This window comes from Artemia franciscana, chromosome 1, assembly GCF_032884065.1.
Source record: "Artemia franciscana chromosome 1, ASM3288406v1, whole genome shotgun sequence".
Lineage (NCBI taxonomy): Eukaryota > Metazoa > Arthropoda > Branchiopoda > Anostraca > Artemiidae > Artemia > Artemia franciscana.
In genome coordinates this window covers 28,568,609-28,583,126 of record NC_088863.1, presented here as the reverse complement: position 1 = coordinate 28,583,126, position 14,518 = coordinate 28,568,609, and the positions used below count along the sequence as shown (strand labels likewise).

At 36.3% G+C, this 14,518-nt stretch overlaps 1 protein-coding gene across 1 annotated transcript in view; it reads right to left on the bottom strand.

The window, feature by feature from the left end:
- Positions 1-13,279, bottom strand: part of LOC136028039 (CCR4-NOT transcription complex subunit 9-like) — a 29,395-nt gene extending 16,116 nt beyond the window's left edge. Inside the window, exon 1 of the mRNA XM_065705633.1 lies at positions 13,105-13,279. Coding sequence (XP_065561705.1) covers positions 13,105-13,226 — 122 coding nt within the window. The 5' untranslated portion in view covers positions 13,227-13,279. The remainder of the gene's footprint in view (positions 1-13,104) is intronic.
- Positions 13,280-14,518: the final 1,239 nt, after the last annotated feature.

Here is a 14,518-nt window from a genome sequence, read left to right as displayed (position 1 = left end):
AGAGTATAAGCATTGTGCTATTTTACTGTCTGTTTCAAAGGATAGATGTACTATTTTCGATAAAAAATATCTAGTTCTGAAGCATATATTTCATATTAATTTATAGTATGTCTTCTATTGTAATTGTATTGTCATAAAAATACATATAAGAGCTTCAAATCCAGCTTTAATGAGCTACTTTATTTTCAACCATTTTTAAACAAATTGATGCTGAGACCACAAGCGCCCATGATCACTTAACACTGAGAAGCATCAAGAGCATTAGATACTGTGCTCCTGAGGCGAGGAGCTAGTCTGACACCGCAAAAGGTGCATTTACAGGCCGAATTATTTTTCTCTTTTTCCTGGAGGTCCTTCAAAACACCATCTTGACAGCCCCCACCCAACCTCCTCACTCACGTGGTCACATAATTGACATTGTCTTCTTTGTTGGAATATTCTGGTGCAGCATCTTCACCATTTTAAGAGGTACAACCTTCACCTTTATCATTCTAATCACAAAAAAGAACAAAAAATGATAGGACAATGAATTTGAATTGAAAATCAATGGAATTAGAAAAATCCTTTATAATTCTACCATCGAACTAAAAACAAAAAAGCTTCGAAACCTTCAGCAACTCCACAAAAAGTGGTTGTTACACGAACTTTTGCCAAACTCGACTAAAGACACCTAATTATATACAATAAAAAAAAAAAAAAATCTATTTTTGTTCTTACAATGATTACCCTTAATATGAACAAAATCATAACAAACAATGGCGGTGATGTTCCCCCGAAAAAGCTAGACTTCCTTTTGCACTTAACTGAAAACATAAACACATAGTGTGCTCTGGTCTTGAGAAGGCATAGGGGGTTATCAGCCCTACTCATGCTAATTTTTACTCGTTTTGAGCTGAACTTGGCTATTTATTGTAATTTCTGTTCGTCTTGAGTTTTATTTATATATTGATAGTGATTTGTGGTACTTTTACGCTTGGAAGATTATTTGACTTTATTTTTGTTCATTCTTAGCTTAATGGAGCTAAAGCAAGAGCTCTTGATTGGATCTTAGCAAGATCATAGCAAGAGCTATGATCAGATCTTAATGAAATTTGATATTTAGAAGGATCTTGTGCTATAAAGTTTAACTTTAGATTCTGACCTTCTCACAAGTGCCAAATGAGCTCTTGGCTCTTGGCTCTTCCGACCTCGTCCAAATGAGCTCTTGGCTCTTCCGACCTCGTACCATATGAGCTCTCGGCTCTTCCGACCTCGTCACAAGTGCTTGTGACGAGGTCGGAAGAGCCGAGAGCTCATATGGTACGAGGTCGGAAGAGCCAAGAGCTCATTTGGACGAGGTCGGAAGAGCCGAGAGCTCATATGGTACGAGGTCGGAAGAGCCAAGAGCCAAGAGCTCATTTGGCACTTGTGAGAAGGTCAGAACCTAAAGTTAAACTTTATAGTACAAGATCCTTCTAAATATCAAATTTCATTAAGATCTGGTCACCCTTTCGTAAGTTACAAATACCTCAATTTTCAAAATTACCTCCCCCCTCCCAATTCCACCAAAGAGAGCAGATCCGGTCCAGTTATGTCAGTCACGTATCTTAGACAGGTTTCTATTCTTCCCATCCAGTTTCATCCTGATCTCACCGCTTTAAGTATTTTCTAAGATTTCCGGTCCCCCCAACTGCCCCCCCCCAATTACGTTTGATCCGGTTGAGATTTAAAATAAGATATCAGAGTTACGAGGTCCTTCTAAATATGAAGTTTCATGAAGATCCGATCACTCCTTCGTAAGTTAAAATACGTTATTTTTCTTATTTTTCAGAATTACCCCCCCCCCCCCCGCAATTGAGCGGATCCGTTCCAATTATGTAAATTACGTATGCAAGACTTTTGCTTATTTTTCCAACCAAATTTCATCCCAATCCTTCCAATCTAAGCGTTTCCCATCATTTTAGGTCTCCCCACCCCAAACCTCCCCCAATGTCACCAGATCCGGTCAGGATTTAAAATAAGAGCTTTGAGCCACGATATCCTTCTAAAAATCAAATTTCATGAAGATCCAATCACCTGTTCGTAAGTTAAAAATACCTCATTTTTTCTAATTTTTCAGAATTAACCCCCCCCCCAACTACCCAAAAGAGAGCGGATTCGTTCCGTTTATGTCAATCATCTATCTAGGACTTGTGTTTATTTTTCCCACCATGTTTCATCCCGATCCCTCCACTCTAAGTGTTTTCCAAGTTTTAGGTTTCCCCCTCCCAACTCCCCGCCCCCATCACCAGATCCGGTCGGGATTTAAAATAAGAGCTCTAAGACACGATATCCTTCTAAACATCAAATTTCATTGAGATCCGATCACCCGTTCGTAAGTTGAAAATACCTCATTTTTCTAATTTTTAAGACTTACTCCCCCCCTCCCAACTACCCCAAAGAGAGCAAATAAGTTCCGATTATGTCAATCATGTATCTGGGACTTGCGCTTATTTTTCCCATCAAGTTTCATCCCGATCCCTCTACTCTAAGTGTTTTCCAAGATTTTAGGTTTCCCCCCTCCAACTCCCCCCAATGTCATCAGACCCAGTCGGGATTTAAAATAAGAGCTCTGAGACACAATATCATTCCAAACATCAAATTTCATTAAGATCCAATCACCCGCTCATAAGTTAAAAATACTTCATTTTTTCTATTTTACCGAATTAACCGGCCCCTTCTCCCCCCCCCGGATGGTCAAATCGGGAAAACGACTATTTCTAATTTAATCTGGTCCGGTCCCTGATACGCTTGCCAAATTTCATCGTCCTAGCTTACCTGGAAGTGCCTAAAGTAGCAAAACCGGGACTTTAGGTTTTCCCCCTCCAACTCCCCCCAATGTCATCAGATCCGGTCGGGATTAAAAATAAGAGCTCTAAGACACAATATCATTCCAAACATCAAATTTCATTAAGATCCAAATACCCGCTGATAAGTTAAAAATACTTCATTTTTTCTATTTTTTGCGAATTAACCGGGCCCCCACTCCCCCCCAGATGGTCAAATCGGGAAAACGACTATTTCTAATTTAATCTGGTGTCTAATTTAAAACACTTAGAGTAGAGGGATCGGGATGAAACTTGATGGGAAAAATAAGCGCAAGTGACGAGGTCGGAAGAGCCGAGAGCTCATATGGTACGAGGTCGGAAGAGCCAAGAGCTCATTTGGACGAGGTCGGAAGAGCCAAGAGCCAAGAGCTCATTTGGCACTTGTGAGAAGGTCAGAACCTAAAGTTAAACTTTATAGCACAAGATCCTTCTAAATATCAAATTTCATTAAGATCTGGTCACCCTTTCGTAAGTTACAAATACCTCAATTTTCAAAATTACCTCCCCCCTCCCAATTCCACCAAAGAGAGCAGATCCGGTCCAGTTATGTCAGTCACGTATCTTAGACAGGTTTCTATTCTTCCCATCCAGTTTCATCCTGATCTCACCGCTTTAAGTATTTTCTAAGATTTCCGGTCCCCCCAACTGCCCCCCCCCAATTACGTTTGATCCGGTTGAGATTTAAAATAAGATATCAGAGTTACGAGGTCCTTCTAAATATGAAGTTTCATGAAGATCCGATTACTCCTTCGTAAGTTAAAAATACGTTATTTTTCTTGTTTTTCAGAATTACCCCCCCCCCCCCGCAATTGAGCGGATCCGTTCCAATTATGTAAATTACGTATGCAAGACTTTTGCTTATTTTTCCAACCAAGTTTCATCCCAATCCTTCCAATCTAAGGGTTTCCCATCATTTTAGGTCTCCCCACCCCAAACTTCCCCCAATGTCACCAGATCCGGTCAGGATTTAAAATAAGAGCTTTGAGCCACGATATCCTTCTAAAAATCAAATTTCATGGAGATCCAATCACCCATTCGTAAGTTAAAAATACCTCATTTTTTCTAATTTTTCAGAATTAACCCCCCCCCCAACTACCCAAAAGAGAGCGGATCCGTTCCGTTTATGTCAATCATCTATCTAGGACTTGTGTTTATTTTTCCCACCATGTTTCATCCCGATCCCTCCACTCTTAAGTGTTTTCCAAGTTTTAGGTTTCCCCCTCCCAACTCCCCGCCCCCATCACCAGATCCGGTCGGGATTTAAAATAAGAGCTCTAAGACACGATATCCTTCTAAACATCAAATTTCATTGAGATCCGATCACCCGTTCGTAAGTTGAAAATACCTCATTTTTCTAATTTTTAAGACTTACTCCCCCCCTCCCAACTACCCCAAAGAGAGCAAATAAGTTCCGATTATGTCAATCATGTATCTGGGACTTGCGCTTATTTTTCCCATCAAGTTTCATCCCGATCCCTCTACTCTAAGTGTTTTCCAAGATTTTAGGTTTCCCCCCTCCAACTCCCCCCAATGTCATCAGACCCAGTCGGGATTTAAAATAAGAGCTCTGAGACACAATATCATTCCAAACATCAAATTTCATTAAGATCCAATCACCCGCTCATAAGTTAAAAATACTTCATTTTTTCTATTTTTCCGAATTAACCGGCCCCTTCTCCCCCCCCAGATGGTCAAATCGGGAAAACGACTATTTCTAATTTAATCTGGTCCGGTCCCTGATACGCTTGCCAAATTTCATCGTCCTAGCTTACCTGGAAGTGCCTAAAGTAGCAAAACCGGGACTTTAGGTTTTCCCCCTCCAACTCCCCCCAATGTCATCAGATCCGGTCGGGATTAAAAATAAGAGCTCTACGACACAATATCATTCCAAACATCAAATTTCATTAAGATCCAAATACCCGCTGATAAGTTAAAAATACTTCATTTTTTCTATTTTTTGCGAATTAACCGGGCCCCCACTCCCCCCCAGATGGTCAAATCGGGAAAACGACTATTTCTAATTTAATCTGGTCCGGTCCCTGATAGGCTTGCCAAATTTCATCGTCCTAGCTTACCTGGAAGTGCCTAAAGTAGCAAAACCGGGACCGACAGACAGACCGACAGACAGACCGACAGACCGACCGACAGAATTGGCGACTGCTATATGTCACTTGGTTAATACCAAGTGCCATAACCAGATGCATATCGGGAAAACACGAGGTGTGGGGGAGGGGGTTATCCACCCTCCAATCTTGACAGCTCTGGGGGGGGGGGGTTCTCATCCTCAAATACATAATTTCCAGACCTTTCAACCACAATGAACAAAATAGCTATCTAAAATTTGGATTGGATGGGTTTAGAGAAATGGTGGCGTGGGAGGGGGATCAAAGACATAATTTCTGGATCTTTCAACTTGGTGGGCATGGGAGGGGGTTAGTTGCTCTCTAATCTCTTTTGACTGTTAAAAAAAGGCACTAGCCCTTTCAGTTTCCAATCGAATAAGCTCTTTTCGAAGTTTTTACGATAACTCTTTTGATACAAAGTGCCCTGATCTAAAAAAAAAAAAAAAAAAAAAAAAAAAAAAAAAAAAAATTGTGCCCACATCGCTCTTTACTTAGACAGCGCAAGTTAAAACAACGTAGTGTTCCATGAAAATTAAAGAGTCAATAAGCAATAAATGCTTATATAAATTGTCAAACTACTTAACTGAAAACGAAAAAGATTTGAATTACAGCCTTTGTTTTCTTTAATTAATTGCTATTTCTATCCATTGATTTGAAATTGAAAAAGTAAAGTACAAAAGATTGATTTGAAAAAGTAAATAGGAACAAAACTATGTTATTTTCAAAATGGAAAGACAAAATTAGCTGCCATGAGTTTCTTACATTTAGCCTTTTTGTATGCTGATAGGCTCAATGTTGAAAAGGCATTTGAAAAGCCTAATGTTCTAAGTAGCTTCAACTGAAAGTTTAATTTGGTTAAACTTTGATTAAATTAAACAGTCTCCTCCCCTGGGTCATATTCCAGTTGACTTACAGTCTTATCCCCCTGCGTACCCAATGCAGAGCAGCAAACCACAGGAATTCCTCCCTTAAAAGTCTCCTCTATCCCAGGTATGTATGCATGCCCAGTCAACCCAACCCCTCAGACTATGTTATCCAATTTGGACTATCCCCAAACCTACCCTTACTCACATCCCTCCAAAAAATCTATATCCCACAGACATAAATCCTCTCCAAGCATCCAAGAGTTTTATAACTGGTTCTGCCCTGTATCTTTTGCCAAAATAAACCTGACTCTTCTGCTCTAAGACACCCTCCATCCTACTTCCCTTTCCCAGCATCCTCTTGCCTTACTATCCCTTCCTACAAAGAGCACTCCCAATTTGACTTCTTCTTGTATCACCAGGAAACTTTCCCCCCATCCCTTACACTTTATTCCCTGTGGGTACCCTACCAATGTGACTCTGATTTGAGGGCTCTTACATGCAAAAATTATCCTGTAGTAAACATTCCACCCCAAAATTATCCAAACCATCCCACAGCCTAAATTTAACACCCACACCAAAAATAACTGAGACTCAATGACAGTCATGTTTCCCCAGTTGCTTTAAATTTCCAAAATCTTTAATCATTAATGCTGAAAGCCTTAATTTTGATAAACTTACAGAATTCAAGGTACTACCAGAACTAAATCAAATTGACATTATAGCTGTTGCAGAGGTACAGTCTCATGACCAAAGGTCTCTTGCTTGTCATATTTTTCTGAGTTTATTAAGCTCTATCCTTTGGATCACCCACTAGGAAAAAAAGGGGGGTGTTGTCATGTTTTTTTTTTTTTTAGCAAATATAACCTTTTCCCTAGAATTAATCCTGTTCCTAATTTATCTGAGTATGATGAAATCCTTTGGCTAAGTATTAGACCTAAAGTACATCCTCATTCCTATAATATCGTTGCAAAAGCTGTGTTCTATTGCTCGCCAAACCAAAATATTGATACAAAAAACAAATTTATCCAGCAGTTGCAGACCAGCACTGATTTTGTTATCTCTAAGTACCAAAACACTGGAATTTTTCTGGATGGTGATGCCAATGAACTTAAGATGAATTCAATTTGCTCCCTTCTAAAAGTTAAGTGAGTAGTTAAAATACCAACAACTAGGGGAAATACCTCTCTAGATGTCATTATAACTAATCTGATTAATTTTTACAATCCCCCCTCAGCTTTGCCTCCTTTGGGTGGCAGTTACGATTTTTCCCTCCTCCTGTCCCCCTCTTTTAATTTTAAGCATACATTCTCAGTAACTTATGGCTTGTTCCACCCCTTTCAAAATACTGGCCTTCTTTCTTTTGGAATGTGGCTGAGCATTGAGGATTGGTCTGATATTTATAATTTGCATGATCTTGATCAAAAAATCACTACCTTTCACAAGATGCTAAACAATAAATATTTAATTTCTTTTCCAGAAAAAATTTTTTTTAAAGTGCTCCAGTGACAAACCAATCGGCTGTGATGTGAAATCTACAAGATCACTGCTAGTTGAAAATTTGACCAGCAAGATCCGCAAACTTTATGGTCTACTCATATCTACCAAGACAAATTATAATAGACATATCAGAGCAAGACTTTTCAATGCGCTGGTGCAGCCACATGTTATTGGTCTTTCCCTGTTTTGGGCTCTATTAATCGATCGGAACAAACGTACTATCCGGTCATGCTTTTACCATTTTTGTAAGTTCTTGTTAGGCCTACCACCATGGACTAGAACCTCTTGGATTAGTGAAAGATATGGCATTCTTGATCCATACCTGGCCATCCAAAATCGGCTGTCCTGCTATGTCCATGTCTCTCTGCAAGAATAATTCCCTGTATGGGGTGATGCTGCCATAATCTTATTCTTCTTATAAGTTATCTTTCTAGTTTAGTTATATTTTCTCTTGTTATTTATGTATTATGTAGGATAAGTATTTAGTTTCTTTTTTTTGTCGTTTTGTTAATTTTGTTTGCTTTTTCTTTTCTCCATAGGGTTATCTTTTTGGGTTATTAATAAATGATGAATTTGATGAATGCGAAAGATGAGCAGCAGTCTGTACTGTGTTTGTAAATATTTCTAGTTATCAATGCAGCTTTACTTCGTCTGTTCTACTGATCTGTTAGTCTATTTTATTATATTGTTTTTCTTTGTTATATTAGATTTATTGTGCTTGCCATTGTTGAGTTACATGTACTTTTGTTTTTGCTTTGCTTATTAATTTTTTCTCTGTACTCCACTGTTTATACTTTTGTATATTTGTGGGTAATAAATATTATTATTATTATTATTCATTTATCAACCCATAAAATCGCTAATTAGAAAAAGTTGAATCTTTTCAGAACTGGTAAACTGGATGAAGCTAATAAACTAAGAAAAGCAATTAAAAGGAAATATGTAAATTTGCCCAATCCTACTACAAGAACAAGGTCAAAGAATTGTTTACCAATAAACCAAAAAATTGGTATTTTGAGGTAAAAAAAAGTTGTGTGGTAAGAGTGAATTCAATTCATGTAGTTGAATCCAAATTGAACAGTTGTGGGCATCAAGTCATGACTAATTGTAAAAAAAAGCCAAGACAGATAGTCCCATTGAGTGAAAGGCAAATCTGGCATTAACCCCCTTATTAGGATTGTATAAAAATAATGTTAGTTCATTTGTTAATAGATAAGTTCATCTAGTATCCATCCATGTATCATTCGTAGGTGAGAAGAACAAAGGTTGATAGTCATAGAGCTGAGATAGTCGTAGAACTTGTAGTTTTCCAAGTGTTTGGTTAAATGGCAGAAGTAAGTATGTCTCTCTTATTTGACCAATACTTGTTTGTCATCTTTTAGCAAGGCATGCCTGCCTAGAGTCTCAGGCAGGTTGACCAAGAATTTAACATTGACATAGGACCATTAGATTGCCTGGAAGGAGAGGTAAACAAGGCACACCTACCTATGGTCTTAAGCAGGTTGAACCAAGAATTTAAAATTAACACAGGACCATTCATTTGTATGGAATGACAGGCAAACAAGCATCTAAAGCCCATGGCTACTCTCTAAGATAGTAAAAGCACTGGTAAATAAAAAAAAACAAAAGGTAATTAACCTTTTGGGGTTTTACCCCAAAAGGTAAAACCAAAGGTAAGGTTATCAAAAGGTAAGTTCATAGTAACCAAGATTCCAAAAGAATCTCTCTAAAAAAAAAAAGAACTGTCTGGTGGGAAGAAATTGCCATTTATGGCTGCAGAAATGGTAATTATTATTTTCTTTAGTCTTAATAGAAAATGTTATTATGAAAACAAAATTGCAGAAACTTGTAAAAAAAAAGCCAAAAACCCCTTGAAAATAGCTTTGTTGTGATGTTATTTTTGAGGGGTTTCAGGCTCTTTAAAAATTCCTGCAAATTTGCTTTCATAAGAACATTTTACAATTTAGACTAATGAAAATAACAATAACTATTCCTGAACCAGTTACAAATGATAGTATTTCTTACCTTGCAATTTTCTTAAACATTTTTTTCAACTTTTGGTTACTATTGGCTGTTTTGAACCCTTTTAGCCCTTTAAGGGCTCAAAGTGTAATTTCTCCCAGAAGGGACTATTGAATTGCAAAAGAACATAAAAAGCAGCATTATGTGACATTCACCTTCATCCTAGCCAAATTATACCAAAATTGCAAATTTACCAAAGCCCCAAATCTAGAATTTCACAAAACATTTTTTTTTCAGATATGATAAGGATAGTCATAGCAGACTAACAGATAAATTTGGAGATGTCTTCATTACTGAGCTATGAATTAGGTGAATCTAGTTACTTGGTTCTACTTTTCTGTTGTTTACAAACATAATAATCATTTTACTCAGAAACTTAATTTTAAGCCTATTATGGACCCATAAAGATGATACATTTTTCTCTCATTTTTGGCTATAAAAAGGGGTTAAAACAACAATTCTCATATCATAATAGGTTATACAGAACAATTGAAGTTAACACATTTCAACTGCAGATCCATTAAACATAGCCCCCAACTCCTCATTTTTAAGGGTATATGGGTTCAAACAAGAGTAATGCTAAGAGCTTAAAGTAAACACAGTAAATTTAAAAGAATTTCTAATTGTTATTCAAGTGGATTATGATGAATCAATGACAGTAGATTATCCAACTTTTTTAAAAAAAGAATTATAATTAATTACTAAGTTTTAACCAATATTGTAACCCCTTTCTATTAGCTGTTTTTATGCTCTTTCACAATTCAATAATTGCTTCTTGAGAAAATTACATTTCAAGTCCATAAGAGTTAAAGGGATTTAAAACAGCAAATAATAACCAAAAGTTGAAAATTATCTTTTAGAACAAATTGCTGGTTAAGAAAAATTACTATTTGTAGCTGAATCAGGAATAGTAATTGTTATTTTCATTAGTCTTAATAGTAAAATCAACTGTAAAATCTTATTATGAAAACAAATTTGCTGGAATTTTTAAAGAGCATGACTTCAAAAAAAGAGAAAAGGGCATCATTTTTAGGGCCAATAAAAGGTTTAGAATTGAATTCTAGGTAAAACAGCTACTATATTTGGAAATAGCATAAAAAAGCCATCAAGTGGTATGTTTTCCATTAAATTATAGCTTAGCTACTTTTTGCTATCTTGGACAGGGACTAGGTTAAGAAAATGAAATTTTCAGGGAGGGGTCAAGACTAGAGTAGGGTCATAGAAAGGTATTTTGAAGTACCTGTATCTACTCTTCTCTCTCTAGAGGGAAGTGACCTTTAAAAATCTTTGTATTATGAAAGTGAAACCTTGCAAAACAGATTTTCTGCTTGAATGAAGTACAAGAAATCCCCATATCTACCAATTAACAACAGGCCTACCTTTCTAGGTTATATTTTTAGCATGTATTTCATTCCACAAATTTCATTTGGTAAACTTCTAGTTTAGCTACTTTTTGCAGTAAATATTTCACTGTTTATAGGTAAATATTTTGCTGTTTATATTATTGACTTATGAATAAAGCAAATGTACCACTTGATGCCTTTTTTTATACTATAAACAAATATAGTAATCACTTCTCTTGTAAATTCAAATTTAAGTCCTTTTTGAACCCATGAAAATTACCAAAAAATTTCTAATTTTTGGGTATAAGAAAGGTATTTGAAATTGTTTTTAAGTTATACAATCCACAAGCATTGATTTATTATATTTAAGTTGGATAAAATATTCAAACAATTTCTCTATTTTTCTGTCCACTGTGTTTCTTCTGTTGGCTTTGATATTTTTCAATATATAGGTGCAACAGTAGTTTTTAAGCAATCTAAAACAGAACAAGAAGAAAACATTGCAGATTTGTTTTGAATTTCTTTTCATCAAATCAATTTTGATAAACCAATGTTTGTGAATTATACACCTTAGCCTATATCCAAAAAAATATAAAATCAAAATATCTTTTTCAAGGTTCCTAAAACAACATAAAATTGAATTTTCAAGAAAAAGTAATTGTTCTATTCAGAAAGACAATAAGAATGGCATTTAGTGGTATATTTGATTTATTTTTAGGTCAATAACATGAACATTGAAATATTTCCTTTTTTGGCTATTTTGGAAAGGGGTTAGGGCAGGAAAACAAAACTTTTATTAATGAATCAAGGGCCAAAAAAACTATTATAGGAAGGTATTGCCAAGCTTCTATGTAAACCTTCTTCTGATTTCAAAGACTTAGAAATTTGTCTACTTGACAGATCCCCTTGGCATTCTTGTCATAAACTTAGTTCAAATATGTTATCCTAAATGAGAGGATAATAGCAGTTAAATCCCAACTTACTTTCCTACAGCAAAATGAGAATGAAATGGCAGGATGAGAAAATAGAGCATAACATGAAATTTTGACAAAACAACATTTTACCTTAATTTTCAGTTATCACTTTCTTTTTCTCTGGTTTTAGGCCTAGGTTTAAAAAACAGATTCATTGGACCTTATTGCTTTGAAGTGTGAATTAAGGTAAGGTAAGGTAAAATTCTAGTTGATTGAATTTGTGCTATAGAAACATTTCAGGTTAGGAAAATGAAACTTTCAGGGATGAATCTACAGACAAAAGTATGTCCCAGGAAGGAATTTTGAAGCAACTACCTCTACTCCTTCTCCCCCTAGAGGGCCCTGACCTTTGATGACCTTTAAAAATATGTGTGTTATAAAAGTGAAATCTTGCAAAATAGATCTTCAGCTTAATTGAAGTACAACAAAATTGTTTTCAGCTTCATACCTTTGCCTAATTCCATTTTATAAGGCTTTAAAGATATGCAAATACATTTCATACATTTTGAAAAAAAACATTGATATGGCTCAAAATTATACTGAAATAACACAAATTGCATTTTCAGAACTAAAGGCAGAGAAAAAGCAACTAGTAACCAAAAATTAAGGTGAAATGTTGTTTTGTCAAAATGTCAATAGGTATAGACCTGTCATGTAGGCAAACTTCAGGGCCCTCTAGAGTAAGAAGGAGTGGAGGTGGGTACTTTAAAATACCTTCTCGGGACATACTTTAGCCTGTAGACTCAACCCTGAAAGTTTCATCTTCCTAACCTAAACCCTTTCTGAGATAACAAGAAGTCAATTAGGCTAACTAGAATTTTACCATAAGGTAATTTGGTTATTTCAGTAGAATTTTCATCTATGTCAGTTTTTTAAATTCTGAAAACAGTTCTCTTAAAACATAGAGATTTTTAAAGGTTATCCAAGGTCACTGCCCTCTAGAGGGAGAAGGAGTGGAGATAGGTACTTCAAAATACCTTCCCAGGACATACTTTAGTTTGTAGACCCATCCCTGAAAGTTTCATCTTCCTAACCCAAACCCTTTCTGAGATAACAAGAAGTCAATTAGGCTAACTAGAATTGTACCATAAGGTAATTTGGTTATTTGAGTAGAATTTTCATCTATGTCAGTTTTTTAAATTCTGAAAACAGTTCTCTTAAAACATAGTTTTTAAAGGTTATCCAAGGTCACTGCCCTCTAGAGGGAGAAGGAGTGGAGATAGGTACTTCAAAAATACCTTCCCAGAACATACTTTAGTCTGTAAACCCATCCCTGGAACCTGGCCTAAACTCTTTCTAAGACAGCAAAACTTAGCTAAACTAGAATTTTACATTCCATTCACCAAACTGAATTACTTCCAAAATTAGCAAGAAGCCACTAAACAACAATTTCTAGCATTGTTTATTGCTAAAATTATCAATGCCCTCAGTACCTTAGTTCCAAAAGTGCATTATCTCTTGTTTTTGGATTGGTGATCTCTGCAATCCATTGATATACTTGCTCTCTATCAACTGTTGGTAAGGGTGTAGTGCTGCCAGTAACAGGAGCTGACATAGTTCAATTATTGAAAATTGTTGTTTCGCTTTTTTTTTATTCAGCCTCTTCATTAATATTATGTTGACATTGAGAATAAGACAACATTCACACAAGGCAAGGATCTGCGGAAAACCGCTGCCGATAGAGTTTTGCTGAGGAACCTTATATTCAGACAAAGCATAAATCGGAGAAAAGCCGCTGTGAGTTTTGTAGTGCGTCTCTTGCCACTCATCCTTGGGATTCTCTGTAAGAAACATGCATTGACAAGAAGGCTCGTTTCAGAAGGCTTGGAGAGATCTAGAGAGAGACGAATTCAGAAGGCTTGGGGAGATCTCGAGAGAGACGAATTTGCCAGATAGGATGTGGTGAACAGAACACTGGACTGTTTTAACAGCAAGCTATCTACCAAAGAATCAAATTAGGAGAAGAAACTTTCCTGTACTTAGATTATGTTGATGATTAAAACATTCTAGATGGAATTGTAAGCAAAATAATGAACTTTTAGAGGTTTTGCGAGTTCAGGGTGCTAGAAAAGGTTGAAAATTAATGTTAGAAAGACTACATCACTAATGCTAGGAATAAGTGAAGACGAAAAGGCTACGTTCGGTATGTATTATTGATGAAAACTGTGGAAGTAGTGAAGATGTTGAAAGTAGAATAGCCAAGGCCTAGGGTGTTTTTTCACAACTGAAAAAAGTTGGAAGACAAGGAGAATAATTCTGGAAACCAATATTAGAATACTGAAAGCTGTATTCGTAATAGTAGTCAAATATGGTTTTGAAGGATTATCGCTCCAAAGAGCAGATGGAGATTTGCTAAGTGGTTTCCAGAGATATTGCCAACAAATCATTTTGGGTTCCCGGCTGACTGACTGTATTTATAACAGTAGGCTATACGAAAAATGTGGTTCAATTCTGCTTTCTAAGGCTATAATGAGAGAAAATTTGTGATGGTTTGAGCACGTTCTGTGGGTCAAGAATTATATATTGCCTAAGAGTTTCTTTTTTCCCTAGCCGTCAAAGGCTAAACGGAAAAAAGGTCTCCACGATTCGGTTGGGAGGATATCATAAAGAAAAAATTAAGTGGAATGGCATCTTTGTTCCACGGTGTTTAGAAAGAGGCTTTGAACAGATTGGGATGGAGGAGGAGCTTGTGTGGCTCTCTTGGTCTCGGGCGGCTTGGTGCTGTGGTGAGTTGTTTGTAGCAGTAGTAATAGTATAAATTAAGGAATGTCCATAGCTCATAATTCGCTGAAAGGAATGGTGGAGATATTTATTTTACTATTTTGTGTTCCCATCCTTTTTTTTTAT